The sequence below is a fragment of the Camelus dromedarius genome, chromosome 6, assembly GCF_036321535.1.
Source record: "Camelus dromedarius isolate mCamDro1 chromosome 6, mCamDro1.pat, whole genome shotgun sequence".
Classification (NCBI taxonomy): Eukaryota; Metazoa; Chordata; class Mammalia; order Artiodactyla; family Camelidae; genus Camelus; species Camelus dromedarius.
Window position 1 is genome coordinate 66,986,101 of NC_087441.1, and position 17,181 is coordinate 67,003,281.

A 17,181-nucleotide genomic window follows, 5' to 3' on the forward strand; every position below is an offset into this window, starting at 1 on the left:
TAAATCAGATAGCAAAATGAGACACAAAATAGACAACAATAAATGTTACTTTCTGCTCTTTCTTCCTGTAATTATCATTTAATGAATTACTTTGCTAATAAATCTTGACTATGTTTTTAAAGAGAAGGTTCCTTTCCCTTCTCATTTTCACTGTTATATTTTGCCATATTTTTAAAACTGTATTTGACTTACTCTGCAATTGGTAATTTCTTAACATTATCTGGCACTGGGCTAGGATCTGGAGTTGTAGGGTTAATTTTTTCCTTATGTGATTATATTTCTCACATAAATTATTAGAAAGATTGTTTAATATTATAAATCTTTGAGGTTTGACATGTAATGTCTAATTTAACATTTTGCATATAATTCAGTAAGTTACAATGTTGTAATAATCTGCCTTCTTTACTGTTCATTTATTCTTTCCCTAATATTTCTCTATTCAGTCTTCTACTTCTTCCTGCCTTCTACTCAGTCCATACTTAATCCTTAATGAGGTATCTACTCATCACTTATTTGAATACGTTTATTTTCATCTATCATTTTCTCAGTAACCATTTTTTCTTTGAGAACTCATTTTCTTCTGCTGGTTTAGTCTTCTGCTTTTCTAGTTACGTAGTTTTAGAATTTGTGTTGTTCTTTAACCATTTCTGACTTATGTGTGTGCGTATGTGTATATATATATTTTTGGTCTTGGTTTTTGTTTTTTAATCTGTCCCCTGAATGCTATCCATTTATTTACATTTGTTTTCTCTACTATATTGTTAGGGCCTGAAGATTAGAGGTTATGTTTTATTGTTCTTTATAGACCCACCTCCTCAACAGTAGTAAATATTAAATGAAGAGACAGCATATAATTGATGAACTGGGGTGGAACAAGAAGAGTTCAGAATGATATTCATATTTTTACTTGTCATAGGTTTTTATTTTTTTAAACCTCTCTTCTCCCTGCCCTCTCCTCTGCCGCCCCTTCCTTCTTTTTTTTTTTTTCTTCCTAAGAACAGGTAGCTGTGAGAGACTACTAAAATATATTTGCATTTTTGTTTTTTAAGGGAAATAAAGCTAATATTCATTATGCCAAAGTACCGAATATATAAAATAGACATTATTATTTACATTTTTTCTTTTGCTTAAATTTCTTTTCAAATTATGGTTGACCAAAAAAAGGGAGGCACTTTGAAGAATGACAGTTTCCTTGGGTGAGTTTAAATTGTTGTTCTTTTAGCTGTATTTTCATTTCTTTTGTAAATCATAGATGAAATTTGTTTTTAGGTTTTAGATGTAATGAGAGGTCTTCTCCCCCTGCCCCCGCCCCCCCCCCCCAGCCCCTTGTGCTGTGTCTGGCAAGCAATTTCAGTAGTAATTAGGGAGCACTGGGCATTCTGTTTTTAGTTTGCATTGTATATTTTTCCAGATTGATTCTTGGGTTTGATGTTAAATTTCTTAGCTCTGTTAAGTGAAGCAAATTATCATGTTTTCTTTGTAAAGTCTCTGACTTTTTATTTTGAATTTCTTCAGGGAAGCTTTGAAGTTAAGGATTAAACATATTCCTAGACATCTTGAAACTGGGAAGTCCGTGATCAGGCTGAGTCGGTATTTATAAAAACAGAACAGCAATTTGTTTAGATCATTAAGGAAGATGCAAGGGAAAAGTGATCTCCCACAAAGTTTTTAAAAAAGTAAAAGAAGAGCTGTTCAATAAGGTTTACTTTTAGAACATACGACAATTTGACTGCTTAAGGACAGTCAATAGATATTAGTACATAATGCTTTTGAGTTTACAAACATTTTGTTTCATTTGCTTTTCAAAGTAATTCTGGGAGACCCCTACTTTATTAATGAAAACACTGAAACTTAGGTAGTAACTAACTCAATTATGTCCCTGGTTATTTTGTTTCTGATCTTATACATTTAACTTTATATTACATTTATATAGCACCTTTTTGCCTTCTCTGTGAAATTCTTTATCCATTAGTCTTGTACCACATGTGTCCATTTATTGATTTGGATATAGGAGCCTTTTGAATTATGCCCCAGTATATGAACTCCGGAAACAAAACATGATGTTTTCTTTCAAGTTTTTATCTTGCCAAATAGATACTTAAATTTGAGAGAAAATATTCAGTTCCTTGTGGAAGCCTTAGTAATCTTGTTGGCACACTGATTAATTTTTTCTAAAATGACATTTTATTTTTTGAACCCTCTGATTTCTTTTGTAAAATTAGCTTTTGCTTTTATTTATATATCTTTGATCTATTCTCATTGTAATTAAGAGGTAAAACTTCAGTTATCCCAAAACAAATCTTTTATTATATTACCCCTGATTCTTTTCCCTAAAAAACTTCAGCTTATTGTCCTTGGGAAATAGCCCAAAATATATGACATAGCTTAGAAAGAAAGCACTGTGCAGTCTGCCCTGTACCTTCTCGGTCTCTCCTTTTGACACTTGCTTCTTGTGCTCTGTGTGCTAGCCGTACTTTGTTGCTTGAATGTTACGCTCTTTCCAGCCTCAGACCATTGCACATGCTCTTCCCTCAGCCTAGATAGAATATGCTCCCCTCTCACCTACATTCTTTGGCTGTTTGTTTTTTAGGACTTAAACAGTGTTAATTTTTTAGAGAAGTCTGCCTGACTCCCTGATATCCCCCTGCCCCATATGTTTAGGACCCTCTGCTGTATATTTCAAGATTGTCCTGTACCTTTTATTTGATGCACTTATCCTTGTAAGTCCTTGTTTCCTGTCTGTCTTTCCTGCTAAACTGCATTCTCCATGAGGGTAAGTACTATGTCTTTTCTTTTTCTCTGTTATATCCTTTAGCCCATACTTGGCCCATATAGGTGCTCTATAAATGTTTGTTGGCTCACAATTGAATGATTAAAATGTTTGAAATAAAACTAACTTTTAAAAAAATAAATTTTCATTGAATTATAAAGATATTTTAAAATATTTAAAATTGAAAATATTATATCATTGTAGTATTTTTTGTATCTTCACACTAGTTTCCAGGAAAGAAAAGAGGAGAAAAAATACTACAAATCAAGTAATTATATAATTCTAAAAAATTACAATCCTAGTAATTGTAATGTCTTTTTTTTGTTTGGTTTGGGTTTTTTTTGATGGTTATTTATGTATTTGGCTCATGATATTTTTTGTTTAACTCTTGAAATCACTTTTTCACTTTCTATATTTTATTTCAGCTAGTATTTAAATTCTTTTCAGACATTATTCATATTTGTAGTATCTGCTAAATCTTAAAAAACATGGTGTCTTTCAAACAGGAGTTACAACTAAACATCAAAATTGAGTATGTAGAGAGATTTGGAGGGCAGCTACTGTACATACTAATTATTTTAGTTGCAATTGTAAAATAAAGAGAGAAGCTCTCATGGGCATTGTGTCGTCCAGGTAATTTTTTGCCTTTTCTATTCTCTCTTGCCTCCCCCTCAACCCACTCGGTGGGTTTTTGTTGTTTTTTTTTTTTTTTGGTGGACAAGAAAATGCTAATTACAGGATTACCTTTCTAATGTTTCAGCTCCCTCCTACTTTAACTAAAGTGGAACTTCTGTTCATTATGGTTACTATTACAGCATTTTATTTGTCTTGTTCCTATATTGGTCTATTGCTTGTTACGGATACAGGATGATAGAGAGACCAGATGACCAGATGATGCTGTAGAAATAAACCAACCTATGTTGAATTATTTCCCAAATTACCTCTGGCCCCCAAATTACGAATATTAGGCTGTGATTTCCTACTAATATCTATATTAGTAACCTCAGAAGAATTATTGTGGCAAGCTTTTTAATTGTGGCTCTATAGAGAGTTAAAAAGTTCTTTATACGATTCCTTTCCCAAATAAAATTGAACCTAAACTATCTTTGACATCTTTAAAAACTTAATGGGAAAGATTGTATAAATAAAACTTATAAAAAAATTGATGGCACTTTGTATTATTTTACGGCTTTCTAATCAAACTGGATGTAAATTCTTTGTAGCGTATCATTCAATCCATTGTGAAATAGGCAGTGGTTATTCTGTAGTATAGTATACATTCAAATACTTTAATACACATAGTCTTTAGGATTTTTTTTTTTAATGATTAAATAAATTTAAATTCCTTGCTTCTTTATCCCTGGACCTGTTTTTATCCATCTTTGAATTTAAATTAATCTCTTTAGACAGTTCAGGTTTTTTTCTAGTTCTCTTTGAAGCTCCTCGAGGTAGTTTGAGCTACACTTTATTTAATAAAAATTAATCAGGATATATATGTGCTCAACGGAGAAAATTTAGAAAAGAGAATAGGTCAAAAATTAACCAGTCTCCCTGATTATCTTTTATTAATACTTTGGCATGTTTCCTCTCAGTTTTTTTCTCTTATGTTTGTCTACCTAACCAGCATGGTAAGAGTGCACTCTTTGGAATCAAACTGCCTATATTCAAACCTGGGCTTCACTTCTGGGAAAGTTATATTTTGTCCTTCAGTTTCCTTACTGGTAAGGAATATCCCCTTATCGGGGATAATAGTAATACCCACTTTAAAAGATTGGTGAGGATTAAATGAGAATACATGTGAAGTGTCTTGAACAGTGCCTAGCACATAATAAAGCACTCAGTAAATATTAGCCATTATTTTCCAAATCTGCTGCATATCATAATAGAGTTCTGTAGCCTTTTTTCTACCTACAGTTGCAGCAGATAAGACTTTTTCCATCAGATTCTTGAAGTCCCGGTAAGAACCTCTCTGTAGCTTCATTCTCTAGTGACTTGCCTCTTTATAGCCATTTTCTTAAGGATATTTGACTCCTGGCTTTAGCATAACTTCTCTTTTAGAGAATTATTTAGCTATTTTTTTGTGACCCACATAGTCATGTCATCTCCTTTTCATTTGAACATTTTTGTGATTCTTTAAAACAAAAAAAAATTTTATGTAACTTTAGCAAGTACCTTATACCACACAGTACTTTATTTGATGGAAATCGCCAACACCATATAAAGACGACTTTTTGGATTTGTAGTAAATTTGAAAGATTATTTCTGTACAAATTGCCCTCTGAGTGCCTTGTCATGGATATAGCATTATTTTGTTGGGAAAACTAATTATTGTCTAAAGGAGTAAATCAGTTTGAAGTTTGTTTTCATGTGGTCTTGCTTACATGTTTATCATTATTTTGTACAGACATACTTCAGAGATAGTGCGGGTTGGATTCCAGACCACCGCAGTAAAGTGAATATTGCAATAAAGCAAGTCATGCCAATTTTTTGGTTTCCCAGTGCATATAAAAGTTATGTTTACACTGTACTATAGTCTATTAAGTGTGCAATAATAGCATTATGTCAGAAAAAATGTACATGCCTTAGAAAGTAATACTGTTGGAAAAAAAGGCACCAATAGACTTGCTTAATGCAGGGTTGCCACAAACCTTCAGTGTGTAAAAAACAAACAAAACACTTTAGTATCTGCAAATTGCAGTAAAATGAGGTATGTTTGTTGTTTACTCAAGTTTAGTTCTGTAGGTTTCCAAACTCTTGTTTTATAGTTATGGGTTATTAATCATACATTTGGAAAGCCATTATTAACACAAATTGTGGAGATTAAAATGAAATCTAGGTACTGATTATCCAGAATACATTTTTTTGTACTTTAATTTAGGAACTGTTTATGTGGTTATTTATTATAAATTATAACTACTTTTGTATTTTATTTTCAGAAACTCTGGAAGCTTTCCAGGTGTTTTGATCAGAATCACAGAATAAAATTAGTCAAAATATAGTATAAAAATGAATCTAATAAAAAATTAGTTTAAATCTTCTGGTAAAATACTTGATGTTTTTTATCTGAGTACACTTTTTTCTGTATCAGAAAAGGGCCTAGGTTGTACCTTCTGAATTACATGTTCTTTCTTCTCTTTACCTCTTCATCTAATTCTACTGCCACAAAAAATTAGCTCTCCAGGTTTTGGAATCTGTAGCCACATGCTGCTCCTTGCATTCATTACACTGCCAACAAGGCTCTGCTTTCATGATCTGGCAGAAGTTGTAAGCACTAGTTCTAGGCCCTCCAATTCTGACTGTTAAGGAGGAACATCTTTCCTACACTGGAGTAGACATAGTATAGCATACTGTGTTGTTCATAAAAGTTAAAATAACAGCAACAAAAAACCAAACTTCTGCATTGTTGTTAATTCATAGTAATTTAAATTTTTTCCAATTCGTCTTTTTAACTAGCTAATTTTGATCTTGGACAATTCATTGCAGTTGTACCATGTGTCCTTGCCTTGTCCATTTTTTAAAGTACTTAGCAGGATGGTCTTGGAGGGTATTATGCTAAGTGAAATAAGTCAGGCAGAGAAAGACAAATACCGTATGATATCACTTATATGTGGAATCTAAAAAACTACCACAAACCAGTGAATATAACAAAAAAGAAGCAGACTCATAAATACAGAGAATAAACTAGTGGTTACCAGTAGGGAGAGGAGAGGGGAAGGGGCAGCATAGAAGTAGGGGATTAAAAAGTACAAACTTCTGTATAAAATAAGCTACAAGGATGTTTTGTACAGCATGGGGAATATAGCCAATATTTTATAATAGCTATAAATGGAGTATAACCTTTAAAAATTGTGAATCACTATATTGTACACCTGTAACTTACATAATATTGTATAACAATAATACTTCAATTTAAAAAAATGGAAAAAAGTACTTAGCAGAAGGAGAAAACCTTTTGGAGGGAGGTGATGGTATTTATGATTCAGTTCTTATTTGTAGAGACTTTATCATGTATTTTTCTGATGTCCTCCAGAATATAGTCACTAAGGTTATTGCAAATGCTTTTTTTCTGGCATCTACTGATTTTTTTTCCCCATGAAACTTGATTCAGATGGTATAGATTTGTATACAGATTTCCCATGAACTTAGTTCAGGCAGTAAAGATTTGTATAATGAGAAAAACTGATATCAATTTGCTTATGTTTATCTTTTTCTAAAATCATCTGCATTGAAAACTTGGGCCCAGCTATAGGACTAAAGTACCATGTTCCTGGATAGACAGATGTCAGTTGTTTATAAGTGAATGAAATTAAACTTAGATTTCCAGTGAATTAATTATTTAAAACTTTTCAGTCATCTTCAAATCAGATAATAATAAATCAAGAATAAGTCATTTTTGAAAGGATACGTCATGAAGGAGAATAACCAGATAAATATTAAAACATCATTAATTATAAATTTAAAATTTTGGTACTGGCAATATACATAGACATGCCATCAGCGGCCTAGCACAGAAATACATATAAGACAATTTAATGGAATAGAGAAGGATTAGTTAATGAAAAGATTGGAACAAATGGTTGATTATTTTAGGGAAAAAAAATATCTTGGAAAAAAAATATCTTTAGAGACTCACCCAAAAATGTGTACTAAAACTCAAAATATATTAAGAAGTTAAGTGAATTTAAACCACAGGAAAGTAAATGGAGATGTAAATGGGTATTTATTGTACTTTTGGCTGGCAGGAGGACCCTTCATATTAAAGCAGTAGAAAAAGTTATAAAAGAAACATACTGATAGAATTGGCAGTGTAAAATTTGTGAAATTGTGAGATGTCACAGAACAGCTTAATAGGAAAACCAAGTATGTGGTGGAAGTTGTTTCTGGAAGTATAACTTGAGAAATTGAAGTTGAGAGAGCATACCTTGCTTAAAATCTCCAGAGTCAAGTTTAAACACAAGTCTGTCAGACTTAAAGCCTAGCTTTTATTTCATTAAGGAATATATCATAGCTGTTAAAATGCTGCTTATGAGGGAAGCTTTTGCAAAATCTTATGTCATTGCTTTAGGTGATAGAATTATGTAAAACCTTTTCTTCATTTATGTTCTTACTTTCTGCATTGAGTATGCATTAGTATTATGATAAAAGAAATCAATTCTTGAAAAATGACTTGGTGTGAGCTAGGAAAAAGTGACTTTTGGGGAAATTTTATTTCTCATTTTGTTATCTAGACTGTACCCACAGAAACAATAGTTAAGACCCTACTAGTTAGATATATCTAGTTATATAAGTAGTTATATCTAACTTTAAGAAATTGTTGGTCTTTTATCTCTAGTAATTAGTTCTGTAGACTTGTGCACGTAGACTGTTTCAAAGTCTGTTCGAAATGATTTGCTGCAAATGACACTTTTCACTATTTTGCTCTTTTTCTCTCTTAATACTTGAAAGAGACTGGTATTTCAAATGGATGACAGTGATTTCTGGAAGTTTCATTTCACTTTACTGGTCTGTTCACTCAGAAAATTGAGTAAATATTTTTACTTATTCCTTTCTCTCCAAATGAAATACATTTAGCAGGACAGTTGAAATGAACTGTTTAGAGATATTTTGAATCTAAAATCTGTCCAATGAAGAAATTCATTTTTGTTTTATTTCTCAACCTAATTGTTTTATTGATGTGTAATTAATTTATTAAATCCACCAAATATGTATTTATCATCTACTGAGTGCCAGCCATTGTCAGCTTTTAGGCTAACCAAAGAGCAAAACAGATGAGAAGTCCTGCCCATATGAGCTTATTATGTTATACTTGAGGGAGGCAGGAAATAAACAGTGAACGTGATTAGCCAATAAAAGGTGGTAGGTCATGGAAACAGAACAAATACTAAGCTACATAGAGGAGGATCAGGAGTTATGAGTGATGGCAGGGGATAGGATATAATTTTCAGGGGGGCTGATCAGGTTAAGCTTCATTGAGAAGGTGACAGACATCTGAGGAAAGACCTGAAGGAAGTCAAGGAACTAGCCATGTGTGGGGAAAGTATTCTGGCCAGAAGGAACAGCCAATGCAAAGACCCCCAAGTTAGGTACATACCTGATGTGTTGGAAGAATGAGGGAGATAAGAATGACTGAAGCAGACCAGGTAAACAGCGAGAAGTAACAGGTAAGGTCAGAGAGGTAATGGGAGATAAGATTATGCAGGGTCTTGGTAGGCTGATGTATAAGGAATTTGGTGTTTATTCTGGATGAAATGAAGAACGTTACAGTTTTGAACAGAGGAGTGATATTATAGGGCAACAGTTAGGTTGCATTTAAAATGTGCTACTGACTTACTGGAGGAGGTGACATTTTAACAGGCCCTGGAGAGTAAGAAAGAATTTGCCAAGTGAAGAAGATAGAGATTTGCTTTGGCAGGCTTAATTTAAGAGTATTTCCCATCACTCTTACGAAAATAGATGTACTTTTAAACCAAAGTCATATATGCCACTTGATTTAAGGTTAAAACTATAATAATGTCATATAAAGAACTTACTCCTTTGTGACCTCTTATATCTGTTTAACCATGCTCATTTTAAAAATTGATGTTCTGGTTTAATAAAATTTAAAGAGTTCCTATAATCTAAGAGACATTTCCTTTTTACTCAGAAATCCAATTAGTCTATTAACAATTTCTTTAGAAAGTGAATGATTGCCATTTGCCTTTTCCTTCATAAAACTATAAATTTAATTGAACCATCTTGTGTTTCTTATTATTACCTAAGATTCATTTATATACTTTTTTATTTAAAAGGCTCTACACTCAGTTGTAGGAAACATGAATAAGACAGAATTTCTGTCCTTAAGGTTTCTGAGATCTGGTAGGGAAGATAGGACATTACGCAAATGGTATAGTAAAAGAAAATGTGAGTTCACTGAATGAGAGTCCTACAACAGCCTCCTCTCTACCTTTATAAAAATTCTCTACCTGTTTGATCTGGTCAGGACGTCATCAAATTCAACCTCCTCAGTTGAACTTTAACTATGAACCATACTTGTATTTTTTTCTCTAACTCCCTGTATCAAGTTTGAACCACCAGCTTATTAATTGGGAACTCTACATACTGTTTTCTGTGTATGTGATACCTTTTAGTTCTGTTGTACAAGTTTGTAAATTGGTTGAGGGCAGGGACTCTGCTAGGTACCTTCTCACTTAGGATGCAGTCATAGTATCGCTATTCAGTACTTAATTGGTAGCTAAGCATAACATAGGGTAGCGTGGAATATAGTTTTAACTGTAATATGTTTTACTTAGTGTTGTTTCTGGAAAGATTTACTTGAAATGTTGACTTTAAAGTAACTTTTTGAATGGGATATTTTTATCAATTGACTCTCAAAATGAAAATAAAAATTTCATCCCAGTTTAGGTAAAGATTCACTAAAAACTGTTTAAGAGAGTAGTAACTTTCTCTTAAGGGAAGTATTTTTTGCTTTATCAACTCTGAATTATAAATAGTCTTTATAACAAATTCATCGTTAAAAATTATGACATATATAAAAATGCTTGATCGTCGTTAAAATAATAGTTTTGATATTGTGATTATCTCCAACAGTGTTTTTATATCTGAACAGTGTTAAATATTTTAATCAAATTTGACATTTTGAGAATTTTGTAAGTTTTGGATGGAGAGAATTAAACCACGTCTTGGTTATACAGCACTGTCAACGTTTGTGTTGTATGCCATCACTTATTTTCTTTTAGAACAGACAATAAGTCTGAAATGTCATTGATTCTTAGTGTTTGGGTAAGATCATGTGAGTTCTCGTTTGGCAGGACAGTTGATGACTTGTGTTTTTGTGTGATCTTTACTCCAAATATAATATAAAATGATTGATGTAGTAAAAGAACATATAAGCATAATGTAGTTACTGCTTGACATACTATTGCTTTAGAACCTGCAAAATATTCTTCTGTCTCCTCACCAGTTCCCAAGAATTTCTTTTTTGTTTGCAAATGTAGTGTAAGCCAAACATTTATTATATGTGAATAAAATAATAAGTACTGAGATTCTTTACAATACACCTGAGGTGTTTGTATTTTACCAATTTTAGGGCATAATTTTAGGCTCTAAACCTGGGTTATGTAGTACTTTATACATGTATTTAATTTTCTGTGGGACAAAACTTAAGTGAAAACCTGTAATGCTAACTATCCAATGTAGGTGGCAGTCACAGTCAGGAAAAAAAAGCCTTATATTAAAAGATAATCTATAGGTGAATACTGTGCCTGCAGATCAGTCAGCATTTATTCATTGAGCACCCTCTCTGTCTATAATTATCAGTATAGAAAGTAAGTACAGAGGTAATTTAGAGGGAAAAGAACATTTTGGGCTGGAGTCAGCACATCAGGCTTTGGAACAGAAGACAAATTTCGGTTATATCTTGATGGTTAAAATGGATGAGGTGAAAAAGAACTTATAGGTTCTAGAAAAGGAGTCATTACACAGGTCTTGGGCAAGAACCTCAGTTAATTTTTTTTTTTTTATAAATAATGCAACAGATTATTCCTCTGTCTCCATTTCTTGCAGAGGTTTTAAAAACATTACTCAATATGTCATATTTAGAATGTTCAAGAATTGCTGGTTGATGAAAAGTAAAAATCACTGGATTCAGTTTTAACTGCTTTTGTAAGAAAAGCTATGTCATAGAGGCCTTTTAAAGACATAATGTCATATAAAGTGATTTTGGTTTTTAAAGAGCACTAGCCAGAGAGTAAAGAAGTCTGTTTTAATCCTTGCTTCATGCTTTACTTTGTGACTTTAGACAGGTCATTTAACTGAATTTACTTGCTTATAAAATGAGGATGACAGTATATGACTTAACTTATTTCAAGTGAAATAATGGGCTCTTATATTGACTGTTTTGAAGACTTTTTAACTAGGAGCCATATACATTAAAAAGCATCTATTTTTACCAACATATGAGAAATTGAAATATGTGAATTCTTAAAAGATAATAAAGAAAATTAATTTTCTGAATTATACTTATTTCCTTCCCCTCTTTTCTTGGTAGCGGATACCTTGTTTTCAAGAAAGCTGAATGGGAAATACAGACTTGAGCGACTTGTTCCAACTGCAGTGTATCAGCACATGAAAATGCATAAAAGAATTCTTGGACATTTGTCGTCTGTGTACTGTGTAACTTTTGATCGAACGGGCAGACGGATATTTACTGTAAGTAGTTTTTAAAGTATTATCTTAATTCAGAAATGAAATTGGAGAAACATTGCTTATAGTTGAACTGGAAATAAAATCTTTGTTTTCCTTTTAATGGAAAACTAGAAATTCAGGTAATTAAGCTTACTATAATAGAAAGTTTCACTTACAGTTGGACTTAAAGTTTGGAACATTCTTGAAAGACATGTTGTGGCCTTGTTACAGTTGTATTATGGTCCTACATCATGGGTAAGTGTAATTTCCAGCATTATATCAAATAATGCAGTTTGACATTTTGTAAAATGTCATACAATAGTTTTAATTCTAAACCATGGACGTTTCACCCAAAGTATGTTAAGCAGACTTAGAAGAGTCTGAGAAGTTTCTCTTAAAATAGTGATAGAAAAAATTCCAGGTGTATGTAATGTATTTCTGCTTATTACTTTTTATCCTTAGCACCTCATTCTTCAATGTATCTCATGTGTTGAGTCTCTTTGGGTTTGTTACTGTTTCTTTTAACTTGCTGAATGGAGAAAAGCAGAGCTTTTTAACTTTAAGTGAGAAAATTACTTTTGGAAATATTTCTGTTTATTTTTAGGTACCTCAACCATTATATCCACTAAGAGTAATACTTATTACCCTGTTATGGTTGTACTTATAACTAAATACTACCCTGTGGGCTGAAGGTATGCACTCATTCACAGGGTTCCCAATTTTTAAATGGGAAATGGAATTTAAAGATAGGAAGTCTATCTTTGTGTTTGAAGAGAGCAGCTGTGAATTTTATACAGTCACAACAATTATAGATTTCTCTTTTAAGTAAATTTATGCTTGTAAACGGAGATTTATTTCTATCTACTTTCTCTCCCTTACCCATATACACAGTCATCTGTAAAACAGCTAAACAGCAGGATGTGGGAAAGGACTTCATACGTATCTTTTCCCTGGTTCTGGAATCCACTTCAGGCATTTGCAGATCGTTTTCTACATTAATATTCTCCCTTTCACCTTCTCTTTTACCTCTACTGTTCTCTGTGAAGCACAATAGAAGTGAAATTTTAAAATTTTTCTGACAGGTTATTATTTTTAGGGTGAGGAACAGGTATCCCCATATTCGCTGAAGTCCTTGATATACCTACAGCAGTAATTTGCTCTCAAACAGTAATGGAAATTACTTTAGCCTATTTGAGTTCAATATATTAATATTTAAATTTAGCCCTAAAAACAGAAAGTAAATTTGACATTTCTAATGCTTAAAATAATTCTTTCAAAAATAGTAATAAACTGAAAGAATGACAAAGAAGCGTTACATTGTGTTTATACTTCATTTTGGTGAGTATAAGGTTATATTATTGCACTGAGATTATAAAACATACGTAACTTCATACTTAATTTTTCATGTTAGTTAAGTACCTTTTGTGAATTCTTTTTTGGAAAATGATAGGGATAGTAAGTATTTGTTTGTTATACTTTATGAAGTTAGTGTGTGTTTTGATCTGAATTAGACATACAGTGTCCTACAACTTTCTGAGGGAAAATGCGGTGAGATAATGGGCTGTTGCTGTCTCATGAGTTTAGTCGGGTAATAGACGCAGAGCTGAAGAGCCCTCTGAACTAGGGGTTAACAAACCACTACCCGTGGGGCAAATCCAGTCTGCACCTGCTTTTGTACGTGCAGTTTTACTCAGACTGTAGACACTCTCAGCTGCTTGCTTGGGCCCCTGCTCGCTCTGCGCTGCAGCGGCAGAGGCTGGATAGCTGTGCGGAGTCTGTAGCGTTACCATTTGGCCCTGTGCAAAGAGAAATTACAGCCCCGGTTCTGGGCATTTAGTTCCTGCTTTTAAGAGCATTTGATTTGGGGAACAGGAATGATGTGTGAAGAGGAAGCTGCTTTTTGATTATTTTCCTTTAGTTGAAGATAAAGGGAGGAAAATTATCACAGTAGTATTTTATATGGTCTTATCAAGAGTCTAAAAATGTTGATGTCTTATGTATGTGATATAATTTGCTACTTGTACCAAACTTATAGTCTCTTTGTAATTTTTTACTGGTGATTTGCAGTTACAGATTCCAAAACGTTACCTTGTGATAAGAAATGCAAAGATATGAGATCACTATTATTTAAAGCTTCCTTGTATGATTATCACCTCAAGTGGAGTTAGGGTACACATGTGCTCACTGTTACATAACTTCATTCCACTGGGAACACACTAGTTACTAACTAATGCTTTGAAAACCAGTCTTAAAAAATGATAGGGTAAGGCTTTAGGATAGAAGATTATGATTGACCAATGAAAGAGTCCTGTGAGAGAGCAGCACACTGTTGTTATTAACTAGAGTAACAATTCAGTAATGGGCCACTCAGTATTTCCTTTTTATGTATATGGTATCTTAAGACCTTGCACATTTATTACTAGGTTCTAGTGTAGATATATTTGAAAGCTTATTCCAAGGGACTTGAGTCTCTTCTGAGTAGGCACAGCAAGAGGCAGTATAGCACTGTGGTTCAGAGTGTCAGTTTTGGCATTAGGGGCTCTTAGTTCCACTCACAGCTCTACTACTTCCTAACAGTGTTATTTATGAAAGATTACTTTACCCTTCTAATCTCCAGTTTTCTCATCTCTTAAAAAAAAGAGGGAGGGAAATAGATGATGATGATGATAATAATAATAATAATAATAATAACAACAACAACAACAACAACAACAATAATACCAACCGGACAGGATTTTTGTGGGATTACATGGAATAATGCATGTAATCAGCATAGAACAAGATATATAGGAAGCAGCCATTAAGTTTTACCTCCTGCTTTTAATTTTATAGCTAGATTGAAATAAGTTTTATCCGTTTAATTTCTTACCTATTTAGAATCCTATATATAAATGCCATACAAGATTTAAACTGAAATCCTTGTAATTGATAAGTGAAATTCTATATTAGGAAAATTAACCAATATTTTGTACTAGAATATTTTAATAATGGATGCTTCCCCTTCTTCCCAGTAGTATAATGAGAAGAACCCAGAGTGGGAGGTAGCATAATTCACCCTACTTCTCTCTTAAATTTTTTTTACATGGTTTCAGAATCAATTGCCTCAAATAATATTTACTAGAGAAAAGCAGAATTAATGAATTCTCTCAGGAGTAAGCCATTCACTCATAATAAAAGAGTGTGTTGAAGACCATATAAAAAGATTTTCCCAACTTTTTAAGAAACAAAATATATCTCTCCAAATTTTGGCTAAAGAGCATAAACTATTTGCATAAATTCAATAATTTATAATAAAGCTTATGAGTTTACGCATTCCTTTAATGAGCTTTAGTCTTTTAGGAGTCAGATACCATTTTAAATGCTTAGGATATAGAGATGACAAAGTATCTGTCCCTGGAGAGCTCACAGATAGTCAGCACAATATTGATGCAATATGATAAGAAGCTTGATAGGAGAAGCACAAGATGCTGAGGTGTCATAGGGGAGAGGTACCTAGTTCAGTGTGTGTAGGAGATAGTAAGAGAAACTTACTAGAGAAGTGACACTTCAACTGAGTTGAACAGGATATTGCAGACTTACAGAAAGGCATTTACAAAGTGGGAGAATGTAACTGCAATTGTATATTATTGGAATCAATATGGACCATTATTAAGGGCTAGAGATGTTTTTGGGGGACAAGATCATCAAGATTCTTTTGTGATGTATGAAGGGATTTCTTTCCTGAAGGCAGTGGAGCAGAAATGATGGCTTTAGAAGAGTGAGTAGAAGGTTGGGACACGTAGAATTTGAGATACTTCTTAGATTGCCAAATAGAATTGCTCAACAGGCGATGGGAGCTCAGAAGAGAGATCTAGGCTAGAAGATTCAACTTGGAAATCATTGAATATGGAAATTGATTATTTTACTTGATATGTATGTAACATAAGAAGGCTAGAACTTCATCTTTTAAAGCAGACTGAAGAAAAGGAGAGGAGTCAGTAATTAAGACTGAGAAAGAGCTAGCTGCCTGAGAGGCCAGAGAAATATTTAAAAAGAAGTGGTGTCTTAAAATCCAAAGGATTAGTATTTCATGAAAGATGGAAACCTAGAGTAAAACTTGAACTGAAGGACATCTTTTGGATTTGGCAAGGCCATTAAATGACCTTAAGAAAACATGTTTCAGTTTTAGGGATGGGAGTGAGGTTGCAGTGCACTAAAGGTGGATTGGGAATTGAAAAACTGAAAAGACAATATAGATTAATCTTTCAAAAAACTTGACAACTTAAAGAAAAGGCTATTTTCTGAATGTGGAGTACTACCACTGAACTTTATACTTTTATAGTGTTGTTTTTCCTTCAGTGTTGCAATGAATTTGTTTAGAGATCTGTCTCTATTAACTTGTGAGCTTCTTAACAAAAAAGCCTTTTTCTTAAACCCTTTTAGATCTGTAGTGCCTTACAGAGTATCTGGTGCATACAGTAGGCATACAACAAAAGATGAATGAATCAACCCGTTAGTTAGAGATACAAAAATGAATAATGTCCTTTCTTGTAAGAAACTTCTGTTCAGGGAGATACATACAAAAATAACTAAGACATATTGCCTTCTACTGAGCTTTTCTGTGTTTCAGACTTGCAAAGCCCATTTATGGTTTAGAGCCTTTTACTAGTTACTCCCTTTGCCTGGTATTGTCCTCTCCAAAATACTCCTGTAACTGAGTCTCTTTTTAGCAGCTCCGGTCAAGCAAACACTGCTTTCTTAGAGACTCTTTTCTGATGACCTTCCTTCCTCGTATTCCGCTATTGTCTATCACATTACCTTACTGTATTTTTCTTGCAATATCTATCACTGTCTGGAATTCTTATTTTTAAAATTTGGGTCTTATGATATATATATATTTTTTTGTACTAATAAGTTCCATGAGGACAGATGGGACCTTGACTGAGTTGTTTATGATTACTGACTACAGTAGGAATCCATGAGTCTATACTGATGTAACTAAGTAAATAAATAAGTGAGAGAGAAGGGAAAACTGTTATTTACAGTAGAATGCCAACTGATAATTGTAGAAAGAATGATGGCTTGGCAACTGTCATAGTGGTGGTTGATTCATTTGTGTGTCATCGATGGAGACTAAGACTGGTAGATACTGATTTGAAGATCTTAGCATAGTCTTGGGTATGTTCTCACAAGACACTAATTTAATTACTCAAAAGGGGGAAATTTGCAACTTGAGAGGGGAGAAACAT

General features: G+C 33.1%; 1 protein-coding gene across 4 annotated transcripts in view; it reads left to right on the forward strand.

The window, feature by feature from the left end:
• The window catches only part of PHIP (pleckstrin homology domain interacting protein), a 125,929-nt gene that overhangs the window by 22,703 nt on the left and 86,045 nt on the right, over positions 1-17,181 (forward strand). For all 4 annotated transcript variants that reach the window (XM_031455965.2, XM_031455963.2, XM_031455964.2 and 1 more), the window contains exon 7: positions 11,817-11,977. In XM_031455965.2, the coding sequence (XP_031311825.2) occupies positions 11,817-11,977 (161 nt within the window). The remainder of the gene's footprint in view (positions 1-11,816; positions 11,978-17,181) is intronic.